Here is a 27,509-nt window from a genome sequence, read left to right on the forward strand (position 1 = left end):
ATGCTGGAACACTTGTCTAGTTTTCTTTCTTCCCAAGCAAATTTTCCATTCATTTTTCTTTCCCTTACTTTTCCCTCATAAACATTCATAGTTACTTCTCCGTCTGCAAACCCAAACCCTCTCATTCCAATTTCTTCAATTAACCATTTTCCCTCCAAATCATCACTTCTCTTCCTCTTCTTCTTCTTACTCTTCAGCGATGTCGCTATACAGGGTCTTCTCTCGTTCTTCAAGGTCCTTGTGTCGAAGCTCTACACTTCTCTATGCTTCCGCAAAGCCCCAATCCATGCCCACAACGCTCTCCAATCACTTTCATTCCCTCGTGCATCAATCGCCAAACAAGGTAAATTAATCAGAATCGGTTGAAGAATGATTTTTTCTGTGCGTTTTTTGTATTTGTGTTGTAGGGTTTTGCTAGGGTTTTAGAACTTACTAGAAATTTGATGGGTTTTCGCATTGTTTTCAATCTGAGATTTTTTTTTTCTTTTTGTATTATCTATTGATGTAAGGTATTTGTGAATCTTCAATTTTTAGCTTGCAACAAGTTGGCTATTAATCAATCTCTTCAATTTGTTTTTCCATTACAAAAATATTGTTTGTTAGTTGTTTTGCAAATGTTTTGAGAAGTCATGTTGTACCTGATGATTATGGAAGAAATAGTGATTGATTAGAACTCTGTAATCTGCTAGTTATGTATATCTCCTAACTATTTTTTCACTGTTCTTGTGTACTCTAGTATCTAATGTTGTCCCTTAAAATTCTCTATTGAGTAAAATTTGTTTTAGTCACGAATTGTAAAATTCTGATTACTTCCGTATGTGCTTACTTATATTCCAGCTGATTCCAATTCAATCCAATTTATTGAACCTACCAATAAATTCATTTTCAAATCCAAGATTTTATTTTTCTTCATCGGCTTCCCCTGAACCTGCAAGTGATGACCCTGCAAAGACAACTGAAGAAGCTAATGTAACTGATCACAGTAATCAAGCGAAATCTATGGATCAGACGAAAGAATCAGGTACTTCAGTATCAAATTTAATTGATCTACTAAAAGAACAAGAATGGAGATTTTAAATACCCTGCATTTTCTGATTCAGATATAGGGAGTGAATGTGACCTATCAAGGGATGATTTAATAAAGCTTGCAGCTGAGAAAGAAGGACTTTTGAAGGTAAAGCAAAAAGAGATTGAGAAAATGCAGGATAAAGTTCTCCGTACTTATGCCGAGATGGAGAATGTCATGGATAGGACTAGACGTGAAGCAGAGAATTCGAAAAAATTTGCTATACAGGTGTCAGATCTGACCTTTTCTCCTACGGTTGTTTATTCCTCAACTCTGTGCTGACTATTTTCAAATGTGGTGTAGAATTTTGCGAAGAGTTTACTAGATGTTGCTGATAACTTGGGAAGAGCTTCCTCTGTTGTAAAGGAGAGTTTTTCAAAGATTGAAGCACCAAATGACTCTGTTGAAGCTGCACAACTTCTAAAAACACTTCTTGAGGGTGTTGAAATGACTGAAAAACAGCTTGTAGAGGTAGACTGCTTAACTTGATTCTATGGCTGTTTAGTTGCAACGTCAAAGCTGTTACATTATCCAATGTATTATTTAAATGGTTATGTAAATTTACATTCTTACTTCATTCTGCATTGCTCCACATTTATATGGTTTGCAATTAGAGGAAATATGTAGGATGTTTTAGCTCAGGTTTTAGGGCGCATTAAAGAAAACAGAGTAGAGACAAATGAAGAAAACTAAGGGACCACAAAAAAGGTTTAATTGCACCATGCATCAAGAAGATAGGAATTTTTTGCTGTACCAATTTGACAATATGATCCTTCTATTTTATAAAAAGCATTTCCAATTACTTGCCTTACAAGAATTACAAGTAGTCCCTTAATGTCATAAATATTGACCAAGTAAAAAATATAAGCCTAAGGTCTTATTATTATGCAGTTATGTGCTCAGACTTTGTGCTACCATATGACAGAACTTCTGGCTAGTGCTTAAACATATTCTTTAAGTTTAACAATATATTTTTGCAGGTATTCAAGAAATTTGGTGTAGAAAAATTTGATCCCACAAATGAGGCATTCAATCCTCACAGGCATAATGCCATCTTCCAGATGCCTGATGCTTCCAAGCCCCCAGGCACCGTTGGAGTTGTTCTGAAGGTACTTTTCAGTATTTTCTGTTGCAGAATCGTGATTTGATTTTCTTTTCCCCCTTGATTTGACCTTCAAAATTGTTGATGTGTTCTATTTGGTAGATGCTCTTTGAGACCAAATTCGCATTATTAAAAGTTTAGCTGATGTATGTGTCTTACATAGTAAACTTCTCATATATAAGATTGATCATACTCATCATCTCATTTTATGGGCACATTTGGATAAGCTTTTAAAATTGTACCTTTGAGGCAAAAAGAAATACTTCTAAGTTACTTGAAAATTGGTTCAAATATTATTGTACTGATATAACATAACTGTTAATCAGCTTCTCAAAAACGAAAAAGGAACCCAGGGGAAGGCGATTATTTGTGTATTTTTTTTTAAATAGCTTTTTTTTTTCTCGATTGAACTTTCTTGAAGTCTGGTCTGCACAACTTGTTTGGATTAACTTCTAAAAGAAATGCTGAGGTTTGACTGTTTGAGTGGTATGCATGAGATATGAGATTCAAATTTTGTTATTGTCAATGTAACAAAAAAGTGTAAACCATGATAGAGAAATGCAAAGATGACTGACTGTCAAGGCATTTTCTTTCTTAATTCTTTTTCTGTAGCAATCTTTTGTTTGAATAAATATGCTTCTATTTTTTGAAAAGCAATAATAATATGAGATTGGAAAGTCGCAGTTCGCTAATGAAATTATTTTCTTGTTATTTTTGCCCTTTGCAGGCAGGTTATATGCTTCATGAGCGAGTTCTTCGTCCGGCAGAAGTTGGTGTTACCCAACAAGCAGAGGATTAACAAGCAGTTTAGTGATTTGGCATATAAGAAAAGAGAATGCCTGAATAGTGAGTTTTTAATTTTTTGGTGTGGACAACGTCCACTAATCTTTTGAATTATACCATACAATATTAATCACTCACAAAATACTATTCTTTTTCTCCTACGTTCGGAGTTTTATTTATAATTTTTTTTATAATAAGATTCCATACTAAGGTTTCGATTCCCAGGGATTTTGGTCGGTTTGTTCTGTGCTATTCTTTACATAGGAACTCAGTCCAGTAAAATATTTTGAAGTGGGACCTCTCACCTCTACATTGATTGCCTGAAAATTATTCTGTTGTAGTCCATGTAAGAATTTTTTATTTATCTCTTTGGAAGATCAACCGTATACATGGATATTATGTAAAGTTACGGATACGGTTTCGGTAAAGTCGAATGGGTAATTAAAATTTAGAAATTATGCAGCCGTGTTCATGCTTATTTTTGTGTTTTACAATCTGCTTCAAATTAATTGTTACTTTAACTCTTGGTATATTGGAGATCAATTGCGTTAAACGAACACCTTTTATAATAGATATTATTTCAGTATTAGTATTTTTAATAATTAATACATATTTTTTATTTGTTAATTAAAAAAATTTTAAATATATAATTAATGACAATCATTATTTTATTAATATATCTGTACACCTCTATAAATCGGAGTTCTTACATTCTTCTTGTCCTTAGTAAATACATCAAATTGAGTTATTAGTAGAGTGGCTGACGAGATTAATTTACCAAGTGAACAAGCATCGAAAATAAAAATTAAGTTTTGAGAGCTTAAATCAATTACATTCGACCTAAACAAAATTGCGGCTCCTCCGTTTAAAAATATATAAGATAGGACAGTCTAGCTTATTCAAAAGTTTAAATGATTGAAGACTTGGACAAAGTTAACAAACTATTGGCTTTTTTCTTCTCTACTAGGATTTGATCACGAGAAATAGGCTAAGGGTGTAAAGATTTTTCTGAATCGGATACCTATCATATTAACCAATGCCACATTAGTATCTACTATTGCACATAATAATGCATAATTGGAGCTAGATATTTAGAGCAACCTAAGATTTTATATCTACATAAACTAAGACTCACACCACGTATGATGTATCCATGTACGATGCATTTAGCAATATATCTATCAACCTAAGCTTATCTACACTAGTTCCTGATTTTTATACTACTACTAGCACTAGTAAAACAGTACTAACTCCGCACACGAGATTCTAACTAACTGCAATCATGTCAAGATAGGATGGTACATCACATGGTCATATATTTAGCTAGATGGTATTTCTTTAAGTAATACTTAAATAGGGTTTTTCTTTCAGTTCATGGTCCACCCACCACTGGGTATGTTTTCTCCAATTGGACATCACTGTGTTTTGCTGTTGATGCCAGGGTAGCTCAAACCGAGATCCAACTCACCAATGTTAGAATCCTGCAACAAAAATTAGTTACGAAAGAGGTTTGTGTAAAAATCAGTTTGTTTGACAATCATTTCTTGGATGAGACTTAATTGACCACAAAGATTTTGGTACCTTCAGATTGGATGATAAGATAAATAATCCATAAATAGCACTTACAGTAACAGTAATGTTTAGCGCATGAACACACAAAAGATCAACCCTCTGCTTTGGCGGTGTATTATTTTATAGATTGATCTGTCCACAAATCTTAAATGGAAAAACTACACTACCACTCTACCAGAGAGTTGATCCACATTAATAGGTTGAATAATGGGTAAATTACATTAACATCCCTAAAGTGAAATTTCACATGATAACACTTGACTTCTAAGATGTCCACTAAGTTTAGGTGACATTACACTTGACACCTTTGTATTTTGTAAGATGTTACACAGATAAAAGGATGTCTAATTTAGCCTAGGATTTGTATTCAAATCACAAGAAATGTGTTTCATTCTTTTTCATATACTGTTATATAGAAAGCAGATCAATAAAATAGCCAGTTAATGTTACCTTGCTCTCCTCTGACATTTCATTCATATTCAGCATTCCGTGGATCTCATGATTCACATTTCTCTGATCTTCGGGCAATTGGTCACGATCAGCTATGACTTCATCTTCAACCTTTTCAATAACAGCCTTCTTCTGTTCTTCAAGCACAGCAATCTACATAATCACATTGACCACGCTTCACTCATAATTATGATCAACATTCTAATGAAACAATGGGATTTAACCGACAAGTGTCAATTTATGTTTATTCAAGCTTCATAAGCTCATGATCCTGTATCTACAGTTACCAAAAAAATAAAACTGCCAACACAAGAAACCCAAACAACCATGGAAGCAAAAAATAAATAAGGAAGGGTCATGATTCATGAAAAGAAACTCTATTTCAACAACCCACATTAAAAAACTACATGTGAAATCGTCACACGGCCCCTGTGATGGGCTGTGAAATCACACGGATCTTGTGCAACCTGAATTTCGAGGTGGGACTGAACCCTAATCCTAAACCCTAAACCCCAAATTCCAATTCTCGCAAACATGCAAACACTAGAACAATGGGAAAAAATATATATTAAAAAAGTGTTACACAAAAGGCCAAAATCCCTCAAAGTGCACATGAAAAACAAGTTTAGGACTTTCAATCAAAAGCCAATAAATCCAATTTCAAAAGAAGAAGAAAAAAAATACAGCATGAACTTACAGGAGTATAGCGGAACTTCCTTCGCGGTGGCTCGTCAGAGACATCGGGTGGGTCGCCGTCGTCTTCGGCAGCAGAGGAAGCAGTGATGGGTGTCCAACGGCGGAGAAGGAGGCGAGAGGAAGCGCTGTTGACGTTATTGTTGGTGGTAGTGTTGGTTGTGGTGGAGTGAGAGTGAGTGTTAGTGGTATTGGTGGTGTGTAAAGAGGAAGAAGAGACGTGGACCCACTTCTTCTTCCACTTCCTGACGGGGCCGCTGAACACGGTGGGTGCGCCGTAGCGGGAGGAGGCTCGGCCTAGCCTTGAACCCACCGCTTCCATTTCCGGAGGGTTTCGGTTTGCTGCGTTTCGCGATACTGATAAGTGATAACAAAAAGTCAAACACCCAAATGATCACTATTTGTTTTTTTTAGGTGGAATACCCATCACGCCCCCGGAATTTTTTTTTAAGGTTTTGGTTTTGGATCTTTAATTATGCGAGTGAGACTGATTAGTTTTAGTTGAAAGCAAAAAAATAGGGAGGAAGGAAATAGAAAAGAAAAGTAAGGGAATTGAGTGGATTTTTATTTTTTTTAAATGTATTTGGTTGGAAAAAAAATAAAAAAAATATAAAAAGATAATTTTATTTTTGTATTATAAAATATATTAAAAAATAAAAAAATAATATTAAAAATAAAGAGAAAAAATTAGTTTTTTTTTATTTTTTTTAATAGTGGAGAGAAAAAAATTGGTCTTATTTTTTTTTTTATTTCTCTTTTCAATCAAATAATAAAAAATATTTTTTTTTTTTTATTTTCCCTCCAAACAAACATAGCATTAATGATTAATTAACCAAATAGGTCTATGTTACACGTTAACTACGTGATCTATATGTTAAGTTCAAATTAAAATTGATAAAAAATTTTGTTGGGATCTCATTATCTTTTAGAAAAATAATTAGGGTCTTTTAGGATTTTTTATTTTTTATTATTTTTTTCATGAATTTAGATTTTTTTAAGTGATTAAGTTGATAAAAGGATAAAGTAAAAGTTTATCATTATTGATTTTATAATTTTCATGAAATATGCATTTTCAATGTTTTAACTTTTCAAGCCTAATTCACTATTTCTGTCAAGCCACGAGAGTAATGATTGAGCAAAACATTCCTATTTCAAGAGACAAACCAATCACTGCAACAAGCATGAAGAGAATAAGAAGGTACCTTCAGGAGCAAGCTCATGAAGAACCATAATCACAACCTCTTCCTCCTCCTACATTAGAGTTTCAAGTAAGAACTAGTCAACATCAAACTCAAGAGGTTGACTTATAACAACTCTACAAGAAATTTGTGTAAGTAATTTGGGTAAGATAAATAATGACTCTGGTAAGAGTTGTGTGTGGTGGACAATTTTTTTTTCATTCGTTTCTTTTATTTTATCATTGTTTTTATCATTTTCCTTTCTTTTTCTTTCGTTTGCATTATGTGTCTATTTTCTTATTTTGCTTTGTTTTTCTTTCAAGAGCTTATTACTTTTACTTATTTTCCAAAGCACTCCATTGATCGTAAAAGGAGTTGCTTTTAATGGAGAAAATTGAATTAATAAAAAGTTCTATTGAAAGCTGGTTGTTAATAGCAGCATGATTATATTCCATGGACTTAGGTATTTGAATAATTTCGAAGGAAATAGAGGGGAGTCTTTCTAGTATAGTTTTCATTTTTTGTTTTTATCTTTTTCTATGAGTAACTAATTTATTTTTGTTGAGGGTTAGAAACTCTGTTTATTTTTTCATAAATTATTGATCTAAGTGTTTTATTTTATTTTGAAGTTATGCATTGATTTATTTTTAAAATTAAATTTTTGTTCTTCATTCTTTAAAGGTTAAAAGTATTGAAAAATATTCTAATTCTGTTTTGGATTCTATTATTACTTTAAAAATTTTATTATCGGAATTAACTTGAAAACCCTTTCTCGTGACTTTTTAACTTGACTAAGGATAGTATTTAAAAAAATGTGCGACATTTTTTTTCTTACGAATTTCAACTGTTTGGGACTAGTTTGGATATGTGACATATAATTTGAACTAGAACTATCTTTGAATATTGTGTGAAATCAAACCAGAATTGTGCTAAACCTCTTTTTTTAATTGGTTCACCAAGGAATTGACGATTAGAATAATTAAAGAGAAATTAAATTGTCAAGGAATTTGAATTTAATTATATATGATTTGTGGTGAAAAGATCTTTGCATGCATCAAAATAAATATACATAAGAATTAATCTTTCTGAAAAATAAACATCTCTGGAACTATTAACATTCTCAATCATCGTGTTCTCCAATCAAATATACGTTCATCATTGCCTTCACAAGCATCCAGCATTCAAGATTCATTCGAAGTCTATAACCATTCAAAGTTTTAAGCAAGACACGGTTCCAACCCTCAATAATCCAGGTTTAATTGATTTAATTAGCGATTCAATCGAATTTCTACTTGCTCAATTCCTTAATTCTCGTGTAAATGATATCCACTCACCATAATATTACTTGATGCGATTTGGTGCACTTGCTAATATTTGAGAGTATAGTTTTCTGCTCATCAAGTTGTTGATATCGTTGTCGGGTATTAATTGAGATTGACAACATACGTCTAATTAAATTACTAACTTAGATCTTGTTTTATTTTATTTTATTTTATTTTATTATTTTTTTTATTCTGTTTTAATTCTTCTTTATTCTTCTCCTTTATTCTGCTGGTATGTTTGATTTCAATTTTTGTTTTTTCAAGGGAGCGATGGAAAGAGACACTACGGATATGATCCTAATACTCAATAACTTCACTTCCAACAAGTCTCTTTACTCACAACACAAATAGAACAAATGCAAGCTTTACAAGTTCTTATGTGTGACTTATGTGGAGGTGCATACAAGAATGAAAAGTGTGAGCTACTCTAGTCCACCACTGAACAAGGCAACTACATGAGACATTTTTCAAAGTTCAGGGAATGATCCATATTTTTCTGAACAGAAGAATTATCCTAATGTTGGTTGGGGGAGCCAAGAGCAAGGATACTTTAACATTTTATACCAATAGCAAGAACACTAGATACAACCCCAAAATTCTCTTGAGCTTGTTATAGAGAAACTATTTCAATCCGCTGCTGAATTTATTCAATAGACCCAAGTCTTCATGCAAGAGACAAAAACAAACTTTAAAAACTAAGAAATTTTCATAAAAAAATTAGAAGTAAAAGTAAAGCAAATTGCCAAGTAATTGACAGAGAAACAAAAAAATTTCTTCCTGAATAAGACAATCCCAAATTCTGTGAAGGAATATGAGACAATCAATGTAGGGTCCATACCTTAGTGATTTAGAAAAATGTATGAAAGTTGACCTAATTAATCTATTAGTACAAAAGGTTATTGAAGAAGAATCTCTCATCAATTTTCTAGAGGTTCCTCAACATCTACTCTTGAAAGTAAAAGAAGAGTTGATAGAAGTGAACCTATCTAAAGAAAAATTTAAGCTTCACTTCTCCATGCTAAGAGGAACCAATACCATTGAGAAGAAAAAAGAAGCTGAATCCCCTAAATTGGATCTAACATTCTTACCTCCAACACTAAAATATGTGTTCATTGAAATTGGTGAGGTTTATCCAGTAATTATAAATGCATCTTTGAGCAAGTTAGAAGAGGAAGGGTTACTTAAGGTGCTGAGAGATCACAAGACTATTATTGGGTAGACCATCAGTGACCTAGAGAGAATAAGTCCTACTATATATATGCATGCAAAAAATTTTACTAGAAGAGAATTATAAATTTGTGGTGCAAGTACAAAGAAGGCTTAATCCATCAATAAAGGAAATTGTTCATAAGGAGGTAATGAAGTTGTGGGATACAAAAATCATCTATTCCATCTCTGACAGTTCTTGGGTGAGCTAGGTATAAGTCGTGCCCAAAAAAGGATGGATCACAGTGGTCCCCAATGAGAAAAATAAACTAATTTCTACAAAAACTATCACTAGTTGGAGGATGTGTATTAACTACCGAAAACTCAACTCGACAACTAGAAAGGATCACTTTCCTTTACCATTCATTGATTAAATACTTGAGAGGTTAGCAAGGCATACTTCCTATTGCTTCTTGGATAGATACTTAGCGTACGACGAAATTGCAGTTGACCTTGTGGATCAAGAAAAGGTAGCCTTTACATGCTCCTACGGTGTTTTTGCCTACCGTCGAATGCCTTTCGGGTTGTGTAATGTATTCGCCACTTTTCAAATCTGCATGTTTTTTATTTTTTTTTAATATGATAGAAAAGTTCATCAAAGTATTTATGTATGATTTTTCTGTGTTTTTTTTTTTTTTGAAACAAAGGAGGCTCAACACATTAAAGTGGAGCAAATAAAAGAAAGAAGAAGACACATAACCAGCTACCAACAAATAAACCAACCCCTACTATCCCCAGTACTCTCATCCTCCCCCAGGATCACCACCACTCCATTCCGTGTAGCTCATCAACGTCCTTGTGTGTATGACCTCCAGGCTTGCTCTTGCATTCTTGAAGATTCGTGCATTCCGTTCCAACCAGATGTTCCAAATCACTGCAAAGAACACTGACATCCACATCTTCTTCCCCTGTTGTCTATTATGCATTCCATGCCAACTCTCAAACATTTCTTTAACAGTTCCGGGAATCACCCACTCCCTTCCTAGTAACCTCAGCCACTTGCACCACACCTGCCATGTTACCTCACACCTAAGGAATAAATGCTCAACAGATTCTGCCTTGGTGACACTTTTGACACGTGCCTAAACCTAACTTTAGTTCTAAGAAGGTGTCAAGAAACAAATTTTATTTTGAATTGAAAAAAAAATATTATTTTATGATAACTGAGGACATTATTTTTGGGTATTGAATCTCAACTAAAAACATAGAAATTGATCAAATTAAAGTAGAAGTATTTGAGAAATTATCACCTTTTATAAATGTGAAAGTAATTATGAATTTTTTAGGACATGTAAGATTCTATATAAAAGTTTATAATTTTTTTTTTAAAAATTACAAAACCATTGAATAATCAAGTTAACTACAAATACTCAATTTATTTTTGACAAAGAATACTGCATGTCTTTAAAACTCTTAAAGCCAAACTTGTTTCTCCACTAATAATGGCTCCACCTGACTTGTCTTTACCTTTTAAGTTGATGTATGTGCCAGTGACTTTGTCATAGGCACGGTCCTAGGTCCTAATAATAATGAGTTTTTGTAAATTATAATGGTTAATTTAAATGGAATATACCTAAAATTTATTAACATAATTCTAGTAATATAATATTTTAACAATTTTTGTTAAGTAACATTTAAAAGAATAAAAAATTTATATTCTCTATTCAATTTTTGTAAGTAAAAAAATAAAAAATTATCAATATTGTTTAATTCTTATACCGTAAAATTAATTAATGTATATAAAAAAATAATTAAAAAAATATTTAAATGATCCTAATAATTATTTCAAAAAGACAATAAAAGTTTTAATAAAAAAAAAGTTGTCAATTTTAATTAATATTTAATAGACAAATTAATAGTTTAATGTATCATATAAATATATTTTGTTAGCTCAAAAAAATTAATAAAGAGATTAATTAATCTCATGAAAGTAAAAATTAAGGGCCAATTTTGTTTTACCTTTTTGCTAAAAGCCTCATTTGTCTTTTAAGATAATTATAAAAAATAGTTTAGGTTTTTTTTTTAAAAAAGAAAAATGCTTATTTCTATTCTAACAAATACCTAATTCTTTTTTATTTCTTTTTTTCTCTACCTAAATATTGGTGGAAATTATTTTACCGCCCTTTGTTTAGGTGATTTTAGCCTGTGTTGATGTAGTTTTTTAAAAATATTTTTTATTATATCTAAAATTTTTCAAACTAAATAAAATGAAATTATTATTTATCGCTATATGTTTTTAAAAATGTTTATATTTTTCTATTACTTATCTAATGTTGGTGCAATGAGATAAAATAATACATGTCTGATTGTTATTGTCTACTTTTATTTCCAAAATTATATCTCGTTATTATTGACAAGTTATATTTATAGATTAAATATATTTAAGAGATCAAATTAATATAATTTATTACGATTTAAATAATAATTATTAATTCATTTTTTGATGTAATTTAATTTTAAAATATTATAATTTTCAAGCTTCCGTTAGTTAGTAGAGGTTAGAAGTGAAAATGATATGTAATTTAATTTTATTTAAAATATTATAATTTTCAAGCCTCCGTTAGTTAGTAGAGGTTAGAAATGAAAAATGATATTTGAAGAAAGCTTTTTTATTTTTATTAGATTTATATTTTTAAAAATTTTATTTAACAAAGATATTATATATACATCAAAAATAGAATATATATTTATATAAATAACAAATAATAACTAATAGAGTAATAGCTGAATTTTTATATACAATTAATAAATATAGTTGTGCTAACAATAATACCATATGTGGAAATTTAATTTTTATATACATCAACCTTAACATTTATCTTTTTAAATAAATAATTTAAATATTTTATTTATAGATATAAATTATTCGTGACATATTTACTAATTTATAATCTTTTATATATTTTATTTATAATGTAAACGAATTAATATTACTTATATCTCATTTATACTATAAATGAAATAAGACACTATTTTATTTAGCTTTATTTCATTTGAAACGCGATATATAGAATTTAAAAAAATGCATATATTTCGTTTATAATATAAACACAAATATGATTGTGATCACGACAGGGTGGTCATGTCTAGTGTTATCCCTTGGATATCTTCTTTTGTGAAGATAATAGTAGGTAGATCGGGAGCTTGGTCTTCCTCTCCGACTTGATAGACTTCTTTTAAATATCTCTTGCGGGAGGATTTAGTTATTCCACTTTCTGCAAATCCTCTTGCAATCATGTGGACGTGTCTTTCAGAGGTTCGTGGTGGCCTATTTAGCCGACTCTTGTCTTCTTCCTCTCTTTTCCTTTTTTTCTGATCGTCCGATCTTTCTACCAAGTATTTTTCCAACCGATCTTTTTTGGCCAATTTTTCTATCATATTTTTTAAGTCATAGCAATCATTGTTAGAATGATTGTATATCTTGTGGTATTTACAATATTTTGTCTGACTTCTATTTTTTTTGATGGTCCAAGGAGGTGAAAGTTTCTCTGTGTGGTAAATCTCTCTGTAGATGTCAACAAGAAAAATTCGTAGTGGAATGTAGTTATGATACGTTCAAGGCTTATCCAAGCTGTATTTATATTTTTTTCTTTGCTTCTTTCTCTTAATCTCGGACTTAACTTTAAAATTTCCTTAAGTTTTTGCGATAATTTTGAACGTCATTTGAATTTTGAGCATTGCAGTTTTGATCGAAAAAGAAAAAATATTTTTCAAATAACATTCGCGCTATTTAACAATTGCGAGAGCGCGTTTTTATTGGTTTTGTACCAATTTGATTAAATTTAATTGTCAAAAAAATTTAAATGTAACAAAACCGTTATCAATATTCACCATCATTTTCAAAATTTATCCACCATGACTCTCCTTTAACCCATTGAGAGTTAGCATCTTCGTGCAAATCGCAAGATTGAAAATCTTCGGATTTCAGAATTTAAGCCAGAACTTGTGAAGGGATTAGTCAAAACGAGTCTCTAGTTCTTTACTTAGGGTTCACAACATAATTAGTTGTTGCCATAGGAATTAAAAGTACTATAGCTAGTAAACGTACAACGTACTTGTGCGTCACAAATATTGTCGTAGCCCATTCTCAATAGTGGCGATCCAATTTTACCCCATACTCTTAGTAGAGGCCAAATATGTCATTAGGCTGTTGTCTTTTCCACTTTATACAATAATTATTTGGTCATTTACTCCTTGACCTAAGAATTTCACCTTTCTTAATTAATTTCTTAACCTAATCCCGTTGGCAGAAGGCACACATAATAAGATATTCAAAACAATTTATTTTTTTTCCACAAGAACCCATGGGAAAAAGCTACATTTCAATTACTTGCTTTGAAAACAACCAATGTTAACAATCAGTCGCGATATGGTGGTAACTTTTTATCTCTTTCTTCAATCATGTGTCTGCGACTTCGATCTTTAAATCTTGGAACCAAAGCTAGTTTTGTACTTTTGTTACATTTCCAGAAAGTTCTTATGACAATTGTACTAGTTACGGTGACAAATGCTCTGGTTTACCCTCTATTGTTTTCATAAATAATCATCTGTTTAAAAAATACATGTGTTTTATTTAATAATCGATCCCTTTTATTGCCAAATGTTAAAGGTAAATATAAATTAAAAATAATAAAAAATATTGACCACCTAAAATTTTTTTTATTTTATGATTTTTAATTTTGTATAAAAAAAGTAATATTTAGTTAGTGAAAATTTAAGTATAGTTGATTTTACATGAAATTGATATATGAGAACTGTTAGATAATTTGATTAATTTAACTAAATTTTTATTTAACGACTCTCAGATATTAACCTTAGTAAAATCGACTTTACCTAAGTTTTGACCAATTTAGTTTTCACACCGTAATCTTAAAGTGTGATAATATTCAATTTCGAATCCATATAGCGATTATTGTTGAATGATGAATAATAACGACACTAAGTCAATGACGAAAATGTTGTTCCCGTATAAGTCAACAAGGAGCGACCATGATTTAAAGAGCGTGTAGCGTAGGTGAGGTGACAGACGCAGTGGCATATTCGTAATTACCTTCTACAACCCCGCCCAATATGCTAACTCGGACAATCAAAACACACTCCCATTCTCTCTCTTCTCTCGCATAATCCACGCACTGTGTCTGTGTCTGTGACAAGAGTGTACTGCTTAGATCTGAAAACCAAAGAAACTCTCAAAGCGACGATCCAACTCGGTAAGCAAACCAACACAACTCTTTCACCTTCCACCGCCTTCACCTCATTCTTCTTCTTTTTCTTCTCTCACAATGTGTTCCACTTCTTGCTCCTGATCTATTTACTAATACCACTTGTTTCCCTTTCTATGCATTCTGCCTTTGCAACATTATTTTACTGTTATTGCTGTTATCGATTTTGTTATTCATTGTGTTTTCAGTGGAATTTCACTGTAGCTTCATGTTCAGGTTTTTTTTTTTTTTACTTGCAAAATGTTGTTGTGTTTGGTTCTTTGTAGTTATTGTGAGTCAAAAGTGTGTTGTTGATTTTAGCTCTTAGGATGAATTTGATGCTTCCGCTTCTACTATACTTTGTTGAATATGATGATCCTTCTCGTTTCTCTTTCCATTCTGAGACTAATTATCTCTTTTTTTCTTATATTTTATTCTTTCAATTTTTCTTCCGTCACTGGAGAAAATATCATTAATGAGTCAAAAGCATTTTAATTTTTAAGGTTGAGAAAATAGGTTTTGCTTTCTCATTCCTGTCCCGTTCTGTTTGTTATTTTGTTGTGATTATTTCTGCATTGTGTTTATTTAGGTATTACATTATATATTATGATTCAATGCTAAATGATGTCCATAGTTGCTATATCTGCCAAGAGATATTAGCATATGTAGTTCATTGAATTCGACAGCAACACATATCTACATATATAAATTGGACATTTTGGCATATCAAGTTTTTTTTTTTTTTAATTAAATAAAGAGATATTTGAATTTCTTATGTTTGAGGGAAGGGGAAAGAAATTCCATATGATTCTCTTTTTCTCTTTATTTGTTTATTGATACATTTTTTCTGTTCTGTGCAGACTAGGGTGTGCTGGAACTTCAATGGCAGTGACAGATTCACAAAATCCTCTTCTTGGAGAAGACACCTGTGGTTCCTTGTTAAATAAGCTGCAGGTAACTTTATTTAAGCTCTTCATTCGTGTGACAGCCGTTGTGCATGGTCTGTGTGTTATTGAGATTATTTTCTTTTGCTGCAGGAAATATGGGATGAAGTTGGTGAGAGCGATGAGGAGCGAGACAAGATGCTTCTTCAAATAGAGCAAGAGTGCTTGGATGTGTACAAGAGAAAGGTTGAACAGGCTGCTAAGTCAAGGGCGCGCCTTCTTCAATCTTTATCTGATGCTAAGATTGAGCTTTGTAATCTTCTATCGGCTCTTGGAGAGAAGGGCTTTGCTGGAATGGTTAGTAACTACTTAAATATGCATTTATATTGGCATCAATAGAAACTGCAAATAGAATTGTTTTATATGTTTTTAGATATTAAAGTGGCAAACTGATTTCCCATGTGTATTTTTTGGCCCCCAGCCAGAAAAAACTTCGGGCACTATCAAGGAACAGCTTGCAGCTATAGCACCAATACTTGAAAAGTTATGGCAACAAAAGGATGAAAGAGTAAAGGAGTTTTCGGATGTGCAGTCGCAGATTGAAAAGATATGTGGAGAGATTGCCGGCGACTTGAGTCCTAGTGATCAGACAGGACCGCCCGCAGTTGATGAGTCTAATCTGTCCTTGAAGAAATTAGATGAATTTCAATCCCAACTACAAGAACTTCAAAAGGAAAAGGTATATAATGGTTATACATTTGAGAAATTCAATTATTCACTTACAAACAGGTTGAGAATTGGTTGCTTTCCCTTGCAGAGTGAGAGGTTGCACAAGGTTCATGAATTTGTGAGTACTGTGCATGATCTTTGTTCGGTCCTTGGTATGGATTTCTTGAGTACTGTGACTGAGGTTCATCCGAGCTTAGATGATTCTACCAGTGTTAACTCCAAAAGCATAAGCAACGGCACACTAGCTCGGCTGGCTAATACAGTATCAACACTGAATGAAGAAAAACAGAAAAGGCTACACAAGGTAATGAGTTTATAATACTGTATGTTAGTTTTGTAATACTTTATTTAATGTACCGGTGTTTGTTACTTATATGGTTGCTAGTTATACAGGATTTTCATTCATGTTTACAAGGAAAAGTGGTGTGTTCAATCTTCATTACTCTTTTTGTGATCTATATATTCACCCTTGCAGCTCCAAGAATTGGCTTCCCAGTTGGTTGATCTGTGGAATCTAATGGATACTCCTCCGGAGGAGAGAAGTCTATTTGACCATGTTACCTGCAATATGTCAACTTCTGTGGATGAAGTCACTGTTCCTGGTGCTCTTGCTTTGGATCTGATTGAGCAGGTATTGGTGACCACCTGAAAGCTATGGATTCGGGCTCCAAATGTTATGGTCTCTGATTGTTCATTGTTTTGTTTTTAAGGCTGAAGTGGAAGTAGAGAGGCTCGATCAGCTGAAAGCCAGCAGGATGAAAGAAATTGCTTTCAAGAAGCAAGCAGAACTTGAAGAGATATTTGCCCGTGCTCATATTGAAATAGAGCCAGAAGCTGCTCGAGAGAAGATTATGTCGCTGATTGATTCTGGAAACATCGAACCAACTGAATTGCTGGCTGACATGGACAATCAAATAGCAAAGGCGAAAGAAGAAGCTTTAAGCCGAAAAGAAATATTGGACAAGGTTGAGAAGTGGATGTCAGCATGTGAGGAAGAGAGCTGGCTTGAAGACTATAATCGGGTATGAATAAGAACCTTTTTGTTGTTTTATCTGTCTCTCTCTGGTTGATGTTGCACTATTTTTTCTCAGTTCTAAATTACTAATTTAAACTGAAATTCTTGAAACTAGCATCATTTGGTGAGAATTCCAGCTAATATATCATTAGCATAAAGCTATAATACTGACAAATATCACTATAACACAGAAATTACATTATAAGACATGCTAATGTTACTAGATTAACAGCTTGATGTCAATTCATGCATCAAAAAGGATAAAATGAAACTTCAATGTTGTCTCTTGGAAATTACATACTGTCATCTCTCTATTATGTGATTCTTTTTCAAGAATACTTTGATCGTTTGACTTGCATATTCCCTTGTATTTTTTAATGAGTTTTGTTTTGCCTAATATAAGCAGTAATCAACCATAATGTTTTTGTGCTGACCAATTTATCGTCACTAATGACTATTGTAGAACTGTATATCTTTGATGTTATGTTTTCATTTTCATTATTATTAATTAATATTTGGTATCAGATCATTCATAGTTCATATGCTATGATGTAGCAATATGCCTTGTCCTGTTGCCACTTAGAAAACTAGAGTACCAGACAATGTTCTTTATATGGATTGTTAATTTGTTATTTTACCCATATGATTCTAACACTGCATTGCGAAGCAGGATGATAACAGGTATAATGCAAGCAGAGGTGCTCACTTAAACCTGAAACGTGCAGAGAAAGCTAGGATACTAGTCAACAAAATTCCAGGTATTTGTAGGTCAAGACTTAACATCCATCAGAAATTATTCGTAATTTATGCATCATCAGCATAGAAACCCTTACACTAATAGTAATAAAGAATGTGCCACATTATTGAAGTAACTTAAAGTTTTCTTTCAATTAAATATGTAAATGTGGGCTTTGTATGATCAGAAACAATAAGATAACTTGGTCTAGATGAAATTCTGTGTTACTATTTTTGATTGAAAATTGGGAATGAATATTGTCACTCCTATTTCAATAATGTCACTCCTTTTTTTTTTTTTTTTACAAATTCATGCAAATATACAATGCAAAAAACATAATATGTGGAGTATCATTATCAAAAGTAGTAGCAATATGATCACTCTGGAAGAATACATTAATATTTTTATTATAACTATAAATTCTTTTGACTTATTTTATAGTATACAATCTTACATGGATTGCTGTTATTGTTGGTTGGTAGACATGAATGCAATCAAACACAAAACTCTTTCTATTTACAACTGAGTGTATTGCATTTAACTCCTATTTGTTTGGTGAGTGATACTTCACTAGTTTCTTGGCATACATGAGCCCAGAATAATTAAGTTTGGTTCTTTACACGAAAACATGCAGCTTTGGTTGACACATTGGTTGCTAGAACTCGAGCATGGGAAGAAGTTCATGACATGTCATTCGCATACGACGGTGTTCCTCTTCTTGCTATGTTAGATGAATACGCCATGCTCAGGCATGAAAGGGAAGAGGAAAAACGAAGGATGAGGGTAAGTTTTTCTAGTGAGATAATTGATTAGTCATTTAGTCAAAGTAAACTATCAGATTTCCCTATTTCTGTCACCATTATATTTGTTGAATTATGAACTTTTAGCTCTCCCAAAAAGTTGGTTAGTAACTAGTAACACAAATGGAATGAGTATTTGACCACCCATACCTTGACATGTTGTAGGACCAAAAGAAGTATCATGAACAGCAAAACACAGAACAGGATTCTCCTTTTGGCACAAAACCCAGCCCTGCTCGGCCGGTTGGCAGCAAGAAGGTAGTTGGCCCTCGTGCTAACGGAGGAGCTAACGGCACTCCTAACCGACGACTCTCTCTGAATGCCCATCAGAATGGAAGCAAGTCTACATCAAAAGATGGGAAAAGGGATAGACAATCTGCTCCCCTGAATTATGTTTCCATATCAAAAGAAGATGCTGCTTCCCATGTTTCTGGTTCTGAACCAGTCCCCGCATCACCCTAATAATAGAGATGTATTTTCAACCATAGTTTTCATCTTTGTAGCATTATCACTTCACTAGTTATTGCTGTAGGAATATAATCTTTCAGTTACAAGCAACTAGAGAGGAACTGTTCTGAGATGTGTATGTTGTATCTGTCATTTAAAGGTTTTCTTAATACATGTTGCTTTTATCCTTTGGTGCTGGTTCGTAAAAGAGTTGGATGCATGGTGGTATTATTGCATGAACTTTACAAAGCAAAGTCCTTACTTAATTATAGAAGATACAAGTTTTTAACATTGGAAAATGTTTAGCAATACTCTCAAGTTTTAACTTTAATTCATGAGTAAACTACTCATTAAATTTTTAAGATATACAATTTGACCGAGTTATCAAATATTCTCGTATAATGTATTTTTTATATTTATCTTTTTTATAATTTGGTTTTAATCTAATAAAATTTTAAAGTAATCTATTATAATTTCTGACAATCAAACAAAGGGTCCTCTCTCTTTTCTTGAACGGGAAACAAGTGAACAACACATTTTTTTAATGTATTTATTTCTATTTCATAGGCTAATATCATTCGCTGGGATACATAAGTTCAACAGTACTTTAATAGTAAAGAAACATATATATGGAAACTTAATTAGTATATAATACAAAATAAGTACACATAACATTTTGCCCCCTCCCTTTTTGTTCTAAGTGAATTGTAAATTATGATTGAAGAAAAGAAAGGGATGCAACTATGTGATAGAACTGAAGTTGTTCTAACAAGTCTTTGCCATGGCAGGTAGCTCTGTGCTCCACTCTAAGAAAGAGCTCGTGGCTAAGGTCTTCTCCGATGTGGGCGTCAACAAGGACGCCGGAGACACTCCGGCAGGTGTTGGCCAGGGCCTTTCCGACTTGGCTGGCGTTGTCCGGTTGGTCAACCACAAGAGGACTTCCTCCTTTGAAAACCTCCAGCTTGTGGATGGCGAATGATCCGTCGCCTTCAACCACCTCCTTGAAGTCTTGTAGGCTTGGTGCATAAACTGGAATGTTGAAACTGTCACGTTTCTCACTGCTAATTAACCCCTGCATGTGGTGCTCATCAACAATCAAAATCACTGTCCATACTATTATTTCAAGAGGAGTGTTAGCGTCGGTAGATTTTGTAATTTGTAGCCATCAATTAATTATCGTTAATGCTTTTAATGATGTGAGATTATATCTAATAATATTAAATTATTCATTCTTCTTTTGCTGGTTAAGTACACTAAATTTTAATAAAAGTGTTAGTCGTCTCGACTTTCTCATTATTTCAATCCACATACCATCACTTGCCTTTATTATTATTGGTTGTAAATTAAAAGCATGAAAGGCAAGTAACCAACAATTGATCATTCTGAAACCTAGTGGGAAATATTATTCTTCACATCATGCAACTCAATTATTAATCTTCATTGGTTGTAATAGAAAAAATATAGATTGATAATTTTTAACTAATAAATTTTAAATAACTAATTAATAATTATTAATTTTATATTTTTAAAAAAATATAATTTAAATAATCATTAATTAAAAATAATTAATTAATATAAAATATGATTTAAAAACGTTTATTAATTTGTTGTCAGCTAAATATAATGTAAAGAGAGGTTGTGTTAACCCAAAACAAACGAGTTAGTACATAATTAAGTTCATCACTAGCTACAGAAATTGAGGGTCGTCCTATTCCTATTGTGGCCCAAAAAGTACATGAATTATTATCCTTTAAGATAAATTAGTACTATGTGCGTATGCTAGGACAAAGGTTTTAAGTATAAGGGTCTCATTACATTCCGTACTATCTTGATTAACATGTTACGGTACAAGTTCAAGTAAGTAATTGGTGCGTGCATTAGTATTTGTTATTAGTGCTTGTGGGTCCTCTACTCTAAAATCATTATTAGATCGATATAAATAGATAAAAAAAATAAAATTAATGGATCCAATATAAATGTGGGTCCTCTACTCTAAAATCAATATATTAGTATGGATTCTTTTTTAATTAATTTTTTTAAATGCTATAAATAAAAGATTAGTACATGTCTAAGATATGTTATTTACTCTTAATTCTTATATCTCTTAATCAAAGTTTTGTTAATCAAAATTTCAATTCGACAGATATTTTAAAATAGATGTTAAAAAACTACAAACATATATATCCAACTTGTCTATCTTGATGATATGATGATAGATGATGATTACATGTGTTCTAAACATCCAAGACCTAATCGTTTGTCAATATCATGGACCTTAGCCAGCATCCAACAGTTAATTATTATTTATTATTTTTGCCCGGCATGATGATGAAATTGAGGGTGGGCAACAGACATATGAGATCAACTTATTTTAATGATGACAATAAGATAAGTTTTTGTATCACTTATAGTAACTCTTGATCATTATTTTAGTCATTATTGTTAAGCAAGTGTTCTATTTCTAAAAACACTTAATAGAATGTTTAGTATAAGAAGTTCTAATTAAATGATTAAATATTTCAAAGTCTTTTTTAATATAAAATTATTCAAGATTTACTATTTGGAGAAAGAATATTCAATGTTTCTCAAAGATTATTAATATATTGAATAAATTACCATTTGTATCCATAAAAGATATAAACGCCGACAAGAATACCTTAACGGAAGATAGCTTTCGTGTGTCAAGAATACCCTAACGGACCAATTGTGTAATCAACGTCCGGGTATTCTTGGCACACAAAAGTCATCTTTCATGGTTATAATTGTTGTTTTATTTTTATATGGGTACATTTGTCAGCATCTGTATCTTTTATAGATACAAATGGTAATTTATTCTAATAATTTGTTGGACAACATTTAAAATGAAAGGTTTTAGGAAGTAGTTATTTTAATTCATTAGAATCTACCTACACTAAATTAAACAACTCAGAAACTAACACACCTAAAAAAACACATGATTAACCAAGCCTTTTAAATTCTTTTGGGTTTGGCAATGAGAAAAACATGCTCTAATAAGTAGTGTGCAAGTGCAAGACACTGTTGCATAAAAATGTAGTGTAGGAGTAGAACAGAGAATAATTACCTGAAGGACAAGATCATCCCAAGCATCCTGAAAGTGGGTCCCAAAGAGGAGACCAGCACCACCCTGGTCGGTGGGGTCCACAGAGGTTCTGCCCAAGCAAACCAAGAACATGGACCCACCTCTCTTCATCTCCACAGATCTTGACCTCAGGAACGCTGCCAAGTCTGTTTGGAACTGTTTCTTGTATGCAATGGCTGTTATCTCATTCGCTCCATGGATGAACACTCTCCCTTTGTTGTATGCACTTGACCTCTTCTCCGTTACTGCTTCTGGCACCTATGCATGCATCGTTCACCAAAACACCACCAAATTCACAATATGATTTCACCACTAAATCAATCTTATACGGTAGAAATTCAGGTATAGTCGATTTCACATGAAGTTGATATCTGAGCCGTTAGATGATTTAACTGATTTGACTAAATTTTTATCTAACGACTCTCAGCTATCAACTTCACGTGAAGTCGACTGCATTTGAGTTTTCACCATTTTATATATTATATACGAGAAAAGTTTAAGGGGATTAGAATTTATTATTTTTTATTAATATTTTTAATTTATATTTTTAAAAAATTATTAGTTAATTATTAATAAAAATAATAAATTTTGTTATTTTTAAATATTTTTTTAATTTACATATAAATATATATTTTTTAGTTTATATTTTTATATTTAAATATATATTTTAAAATAACTAATTTTTAGTATACATTTAATATAATTATTTTATTTATATATAATAACTTAATAAGTTACTAAAAAGGTTATATATATGTATTCTTTTTTTATAAATTTTTTTATTTGAGATATTAAAAAATAATTGATAAAAGATGATAAAAAGATAATATATATATATATATATATATATATATATATATATATATATATATATATTATAAAAAAGTGTACAAAGAAGAAAGATGTACAGAAAAAATAATGAGAAACTTGTTACATGGTGAAAATTTTTTGTCAATATTTATAGTCAAACTAAATATATAATATTTTTAATACAAATACACAAATATATATTATTTAAAAACAAGATACACATATTTATACAATTTATATGTACACATATATTTTAAAATAAAGTATTTAAAAGAATCCATTTAATTTTGAGCTCAAAATACACATAATTTTCAACACGTAAAAATACAAATATTATTTTGTTTAAACTACACCAACATTTTAACATATAAAAAACGTACACATACATATATTTTTGAACAATATATCTGAATAAATATGTATATTCTTGTATATTTTTAGAAAAAGATATCTCAAAAAAAAAATTTAAGATTTAACAATTTGATTTATATTAACTAATTCTTTAATTACTCAGTAATCTAATATTTTTATTCTAGCATTTTAGTATCATATTTCTAATCAATATTTTTAAATATTATAGATTAATTACTAATTAAAAATAATAATTATGCTCATCTTATAATATTATTAAGAAAAAAAATTAACGAGCACATATGGCCAACCAAATCAACCGTGGTCAAAATATATAAAAAATTTCTCTAGTTAATTTAAGATAAAAATTTAGTGTAGTCGACTTCACGTGGATAGCTGAGAGTCGTTAAATAATTTGATTGATTTGACTAAATTTTTATCTAATAATTCTCAACTATCAATTTTACATAAAATTGACTGTACATGACTGTACATGAGTTTTTCTTTAACTTAAATGGAGCCGCCTTTGTCAGCACATTACTACCAATAATCAGTATTATGTGTCTCTTTTGGAAATCAAATAAAGCCGGCCTCAAGATAGATAGAGATATATATAAGTTTGAGAGTGGAGTTAAAGAAACATTATATTATGTTGTTGCATTATTGTTGCTATTATATGCATGAATTGAGAACCAATCCAAATATACGTCACTACTCACGATGTCCCTGAAAATAAGGTCATTTTTTCAAATCTACTGTTGTGACCCTATGGTGCTGTTGCATCAACTATACTTTAAATTTGACCATAATTTAGGACTTGTCCTTCAAAATAAATTCTTTACACATGTAACGGGTTCCCATTATATTATCCTCGGGAAGTGGCAAACTATTCATATTAATTATGTCGTAGAAAATAGAAATCAAATTACTGCATTGACTCACAGGTGAAGAGTTTTCTTTAGAAAAGTCATCACAAAAAGGAGAAATGAAGAATGCTTCCTTGATATTCAATTTCAGTTACTAATTAACTATTTATATTCAAAGTATTCTGTATTATTGAATGGCCCCAATAATATATAAAAGTATATACAGATATTAAAAAAATTAAAATAATAAAAATATAATATTTTATAATAAATATATAGATATATTAAATAATTCTAATGAATACTAATATATTCTAATAAATGTTATATTATTAGTCTAAAATAAAAATATAAAAAATATTATTATCTGTAACTTTTGCGATTTATATCTATTAATTAATTATTATTAATATTTTTAATGGTACGAGATTACATCTAATAAAAGTGCTGACTCTAAATTTTTTTTAAAGGGTATTTCAAATTAAGAGAAGTTTGAACATCTAATTAATTTGTCGTATCATTTTTGGAGAAAATAATTTGTCTACTAATTTTGGGAACACCAAAACAATGACAAGAATGACTTTAGAGTTTAAATACACCACTAAAAAAAAAAAGGAAGTAGAAACCACAAAAATGCAAAGAGTAACAAAACATGTTAAAGATTCATGAACTTTAAATATTTAAATTTTATTATAAAAAAAAAAACAAATTCAACAAAAATTAGACATGAAGTAATAGATATTAGAAAAATAAGCAAAAAATAAATAACAGAGTACCTGAGATAACCAATGTAAAGAGAAGGCAGAGTGGAAAACATTGATGGACCTGGCCGGAAAAAGCCTCCGGTAGAAAGAACCGGGTACTCCGGCGGCAAAGTAAGAACGGTGGTTTTTGGCGGCGAGGCACTCTTCCATGCTGACTCCATAGTTAGGCATGGGTGGAAGGAGCTGAAAGAGAGTGTTGAAGTCATTGCTAGGAAGATCGGAGAAGAAAGCTGAGAATTCGGGTGGATCCAATCCCAAACCCTCATAGCGCTTCATAATGTGCTTTATCATCACATCCACAACGTTTATTGTGTTGATCCCACATGAACAACCCAAATCCACCACCACAAATGGCATCTCTCTTGATGCATCTACTTCAACTCTGTCTAGGGTTTCTTTTAGAAGGTGAAGCATTGACTTCGCATGCATGGCCTGCATATAATATCGTCTAATCAGTAACGGATCTAAAAAATTTAGTTGATACAAATAAATCTATGGTAAAAACTCAGGTGCAGTCAATTTTATGCGAAGTTGATAGTTGAGAATCGTTAAATAATTTGACAGGTGACTCTCAAATCTCAACTATCAACTTCACATGAAGTTAATTGCACCTGAGTATTCACCTAAACCTATTTATTACTTCAATTTTTTCAAAAAATTATATTAAAAAATTAAAAAAATAATTCAATGCATAAATATTCTGCGTTAATACAACATTTAAAGATGTATAAAAAAATCATCCGAATAAAATATATAAATATTACGTAGTTCTAAAGTAGCTAGTCTCAAGTCTTAGACTCTTAGTTGGGGACACATGCCCCTCAATCTAATAATCAATAGAACGGCCACCACATATAATTTACCATATATTATTATATTATCATGGCTCATATTTTTCATTTAAGTTGGTGTATTGTTTATATAGTTAGAAACATATGACTACTACTTTCTTGCTACATAATATTTTTCATTTTAAACTTTTAATAAAGCTAAATAAATATATCAAACTGATGGAAAAAAAAAACGTATTTTTGTTTGGTGTAGGTGATGAGAAATTAAAGATCTAGTAGCAAGTGAGGTAGAAAATAGATTAGAGTAGGGTACGTACCTGTGCTTGGGAATTGTTGACATAGCTGGCTTCTCCTCTGCCTCCTTTCATGCTAAGCAACTTCTCTAGCTCCATATTGGACACTACAACATTGTCTCCCATGGCGGGCAACATCTATAATAAAAGGAAGAAGAGGCTATGTATGTGTGTGTGTAGATATGGTGATGAGGGAGGAAGAGGTTTGATATATATAGACAAAGGAGTGGAGACAAGAGTAGTACGTATATCAATAATTATAGCTGCTAAATATATATATTTATTTTATATACTCTTTGCCGCTATGTATACAAAGGACAAGAAAGGAGCAACAATTATTATGGATTAGTTACCAATTCAAAAGGGAAAATACAAAAATATAAAAAGTTGAATCATAAAATATGGGCCTCACATGCATCAACGAAGGACCAAGATTGGCGCCGGATTTTTATTTTTACAATTACTAAGCAATTCGTGTGTAGCCTGTGTAGATATCTGTGCCATGTACAATGAAATTTTTTTTTATATATATACTTCGTTAAAAAATTTAAATTCATTATTTATTTAAGAAAAAGTACAATGAGTCAATAAAATATTTGTATAGTGTTACTTTTTTTTATTAGTCGAAACTTTTGGAATGAGTGGTATGTTTTTAATAATGTGAGATTTTATTTAATAGTATAAAATTACTCACTTTTCTTAACACATAAATGAATATGTATAAGAAATTAATTTGTATAGAACTTTTAAATGACAACGGTGTGTGAATTTTTCAATTACTTCTTTATCAATTATTTATTATCTATTATTCATTATTTACAACATATATAATAGAAATTATATAAAAAAAATTATATACAACCATTTCTTTTAGGTCTTCTTTTAAAGAAATATTTTTTTATCATATACAACCAGGGAAACTTTATGTAGCAACAATCTTCCATAGATAATTCTCTTCAGATGGTGGTTCTCAACCAAAGTATCATTTGTAACGAGTATATATAAAATCTTAGGAGAATTGAAAAAAAATGATAATACTATGAAAATAAAAAAATAGTTAAATTTTATCTTATTTAATATTTAATAAAGTTGTTCGCCCTTAAACTTTTCCTTGTATAACTGCACAATTACTAAATTATAAACAATGACTAAAAAATATTTTAAGATCCTAACTTCTCTTTACAAATAACTCCATTTTATTCGGTAAGATTCATGTGTTAATATTCTAATTCTACTCTATGACTATAAGATAGTTAGTGAAGATTTGTCAAGAGATGAATAAAAATAAATTTTTTAATTTTTTTAATGTATTTCTCTTTTTTAGTTTATTGTTTATTACGATAGCCATTT

The 27,509-nt window shown here is 31.1% G+C and overlaps 4 protein-coding genes across 4 annotated transcripts; 2 read left to right on the forward strand and 2 right to left on the reverse strand.

Moving 5' to 3' along the window:
• The first annotated feature begins 37 nt into the window (after nucleotides 1-37).
• On the forward strand, nucleotides 38-3,403 carry LOC130935792 (grpE protein homolog 2, mitochondrial-like). Its single transcript, XM_057865691.1, has 6 exons — nucleotides 38-343; nucleotides 838-1,021; nucleotides 1,101-1,294; nucleotides 1,370-1,537; nucleotides 2,047-2,175; nucleotides 2,896-3,403. The coding sequence occupies exons 1-6, from the start codon at nucleotides 200-202 to the stop codon at nucleotides 2,965-2,967; spliced, it is 891 nt and encodes a 296-aa protein (XP_057721674.1). The 5' UTR covers nucleotides 38-199; the 3' UTR covers nucleotides 2,968-3,403.
• Nucleotides 3,404-3,980: 577 nt separating this feature from the next.
• LOC130940711 (uncharacterized) lies at nucleotides 3,981-6,068 on the reverse strand. The gene is made up of 3 exons (XM_057868963.1): nucleotides 5,671-6,068; nucleotides 4,974-5,126; nucleotides 3,981-4,432 (listed from the first exon to the last, which is right to left on the reverse strand). Exons 1-3 carry the CDS (start codon nucleotides 5,986-5,988, stop codon nucleotides 4,367-4,369), a joined length of 537 nt encoding a protein of 178 aa, XP_057724946.1. The 5' UTR covers nucleotides 5,989-6,068; the 3' UTR covers nucleotides 3,981-4,366.
• An 8,400-nt stretch (nucleotides 6,069-14,468) lies between these two features.
• LOC130962187 (65-kDa microtubule-associated protein 1-like) lies at nucleotides 14,469-19,374 on the forward strand. Its single transcript, XM_057888353.1, has 10 exons — nucleotides 14,469-14,582; nucleotides 15,434-15,527; nucleotides 15,611-15,814; nucleotides 15,939-16,196; nucleotides 16,275-16,490; nucleotides 16,662-16,817; nucleotides 16,897-17,208; nucleotides 17,872-17,959; nucleotides 18,572-18,720; nucleotides 18,903-19,374. Exons 2-10 carry the CDS (start codon nucleotides 15,456-15,458, stop codon nucleotides 19,197-19,199), a joined length of 1,752 nt encoding a protein of 583 aa, XP_057744336.1. The 5' UTR covers nucleotides 14,469-14,582; nucleotides 15,434-15,455; the 3' UTR covers nucleotides 19,200-19,374.
• Nucleotides 19,375-19,733: 359 nt separating this feature from the next.
• Nucleotides 19,734-26,334, reverse strand: LOC130936533 (indole-3-acetate O-methyltransferase 1-like). Its single transcript, XM_057866622.1, has 4 exons — nucleotides 26,184-26,334; nucleotides 25,088-25,507; nucleotides 22,267-22,542; nucleotides 19,734-20,256 (listed from the first exon to the last, which is right to left on the reverse strand). Exons 1-4 carry the CDS (start codon nucleotides 26,295-26,297, stop codon nucleotides 19,897-19,899), a joined length of 1,170 nt encoding a protein of 389 aa, XP_057722605.1. The 5' UTR covers nucleotides 26,298-26,334; the 3' UTR covers nucleotides 19,734-19,896.
• Between the last annotated feature and the right edge of the window lie 1,175 nt (nucleotides 26,335-27,509).

Source organism: Arachis stenosperma, chromosome 1, assembly GCF_014773155.1.
Source record: "Arachis stenosperma cultivar V10309 chromosome 1, arast.V10309.gnm1.PFL2, whole genome shotgun sequence".
Taxonomy (NCBI): domain Eukaryota; kingdom Viridiplantae; phylum Streptophyta; class Magnoliopsida; order Fabales; family Fabaceae; genus Arachis; species Arachis stenosperma.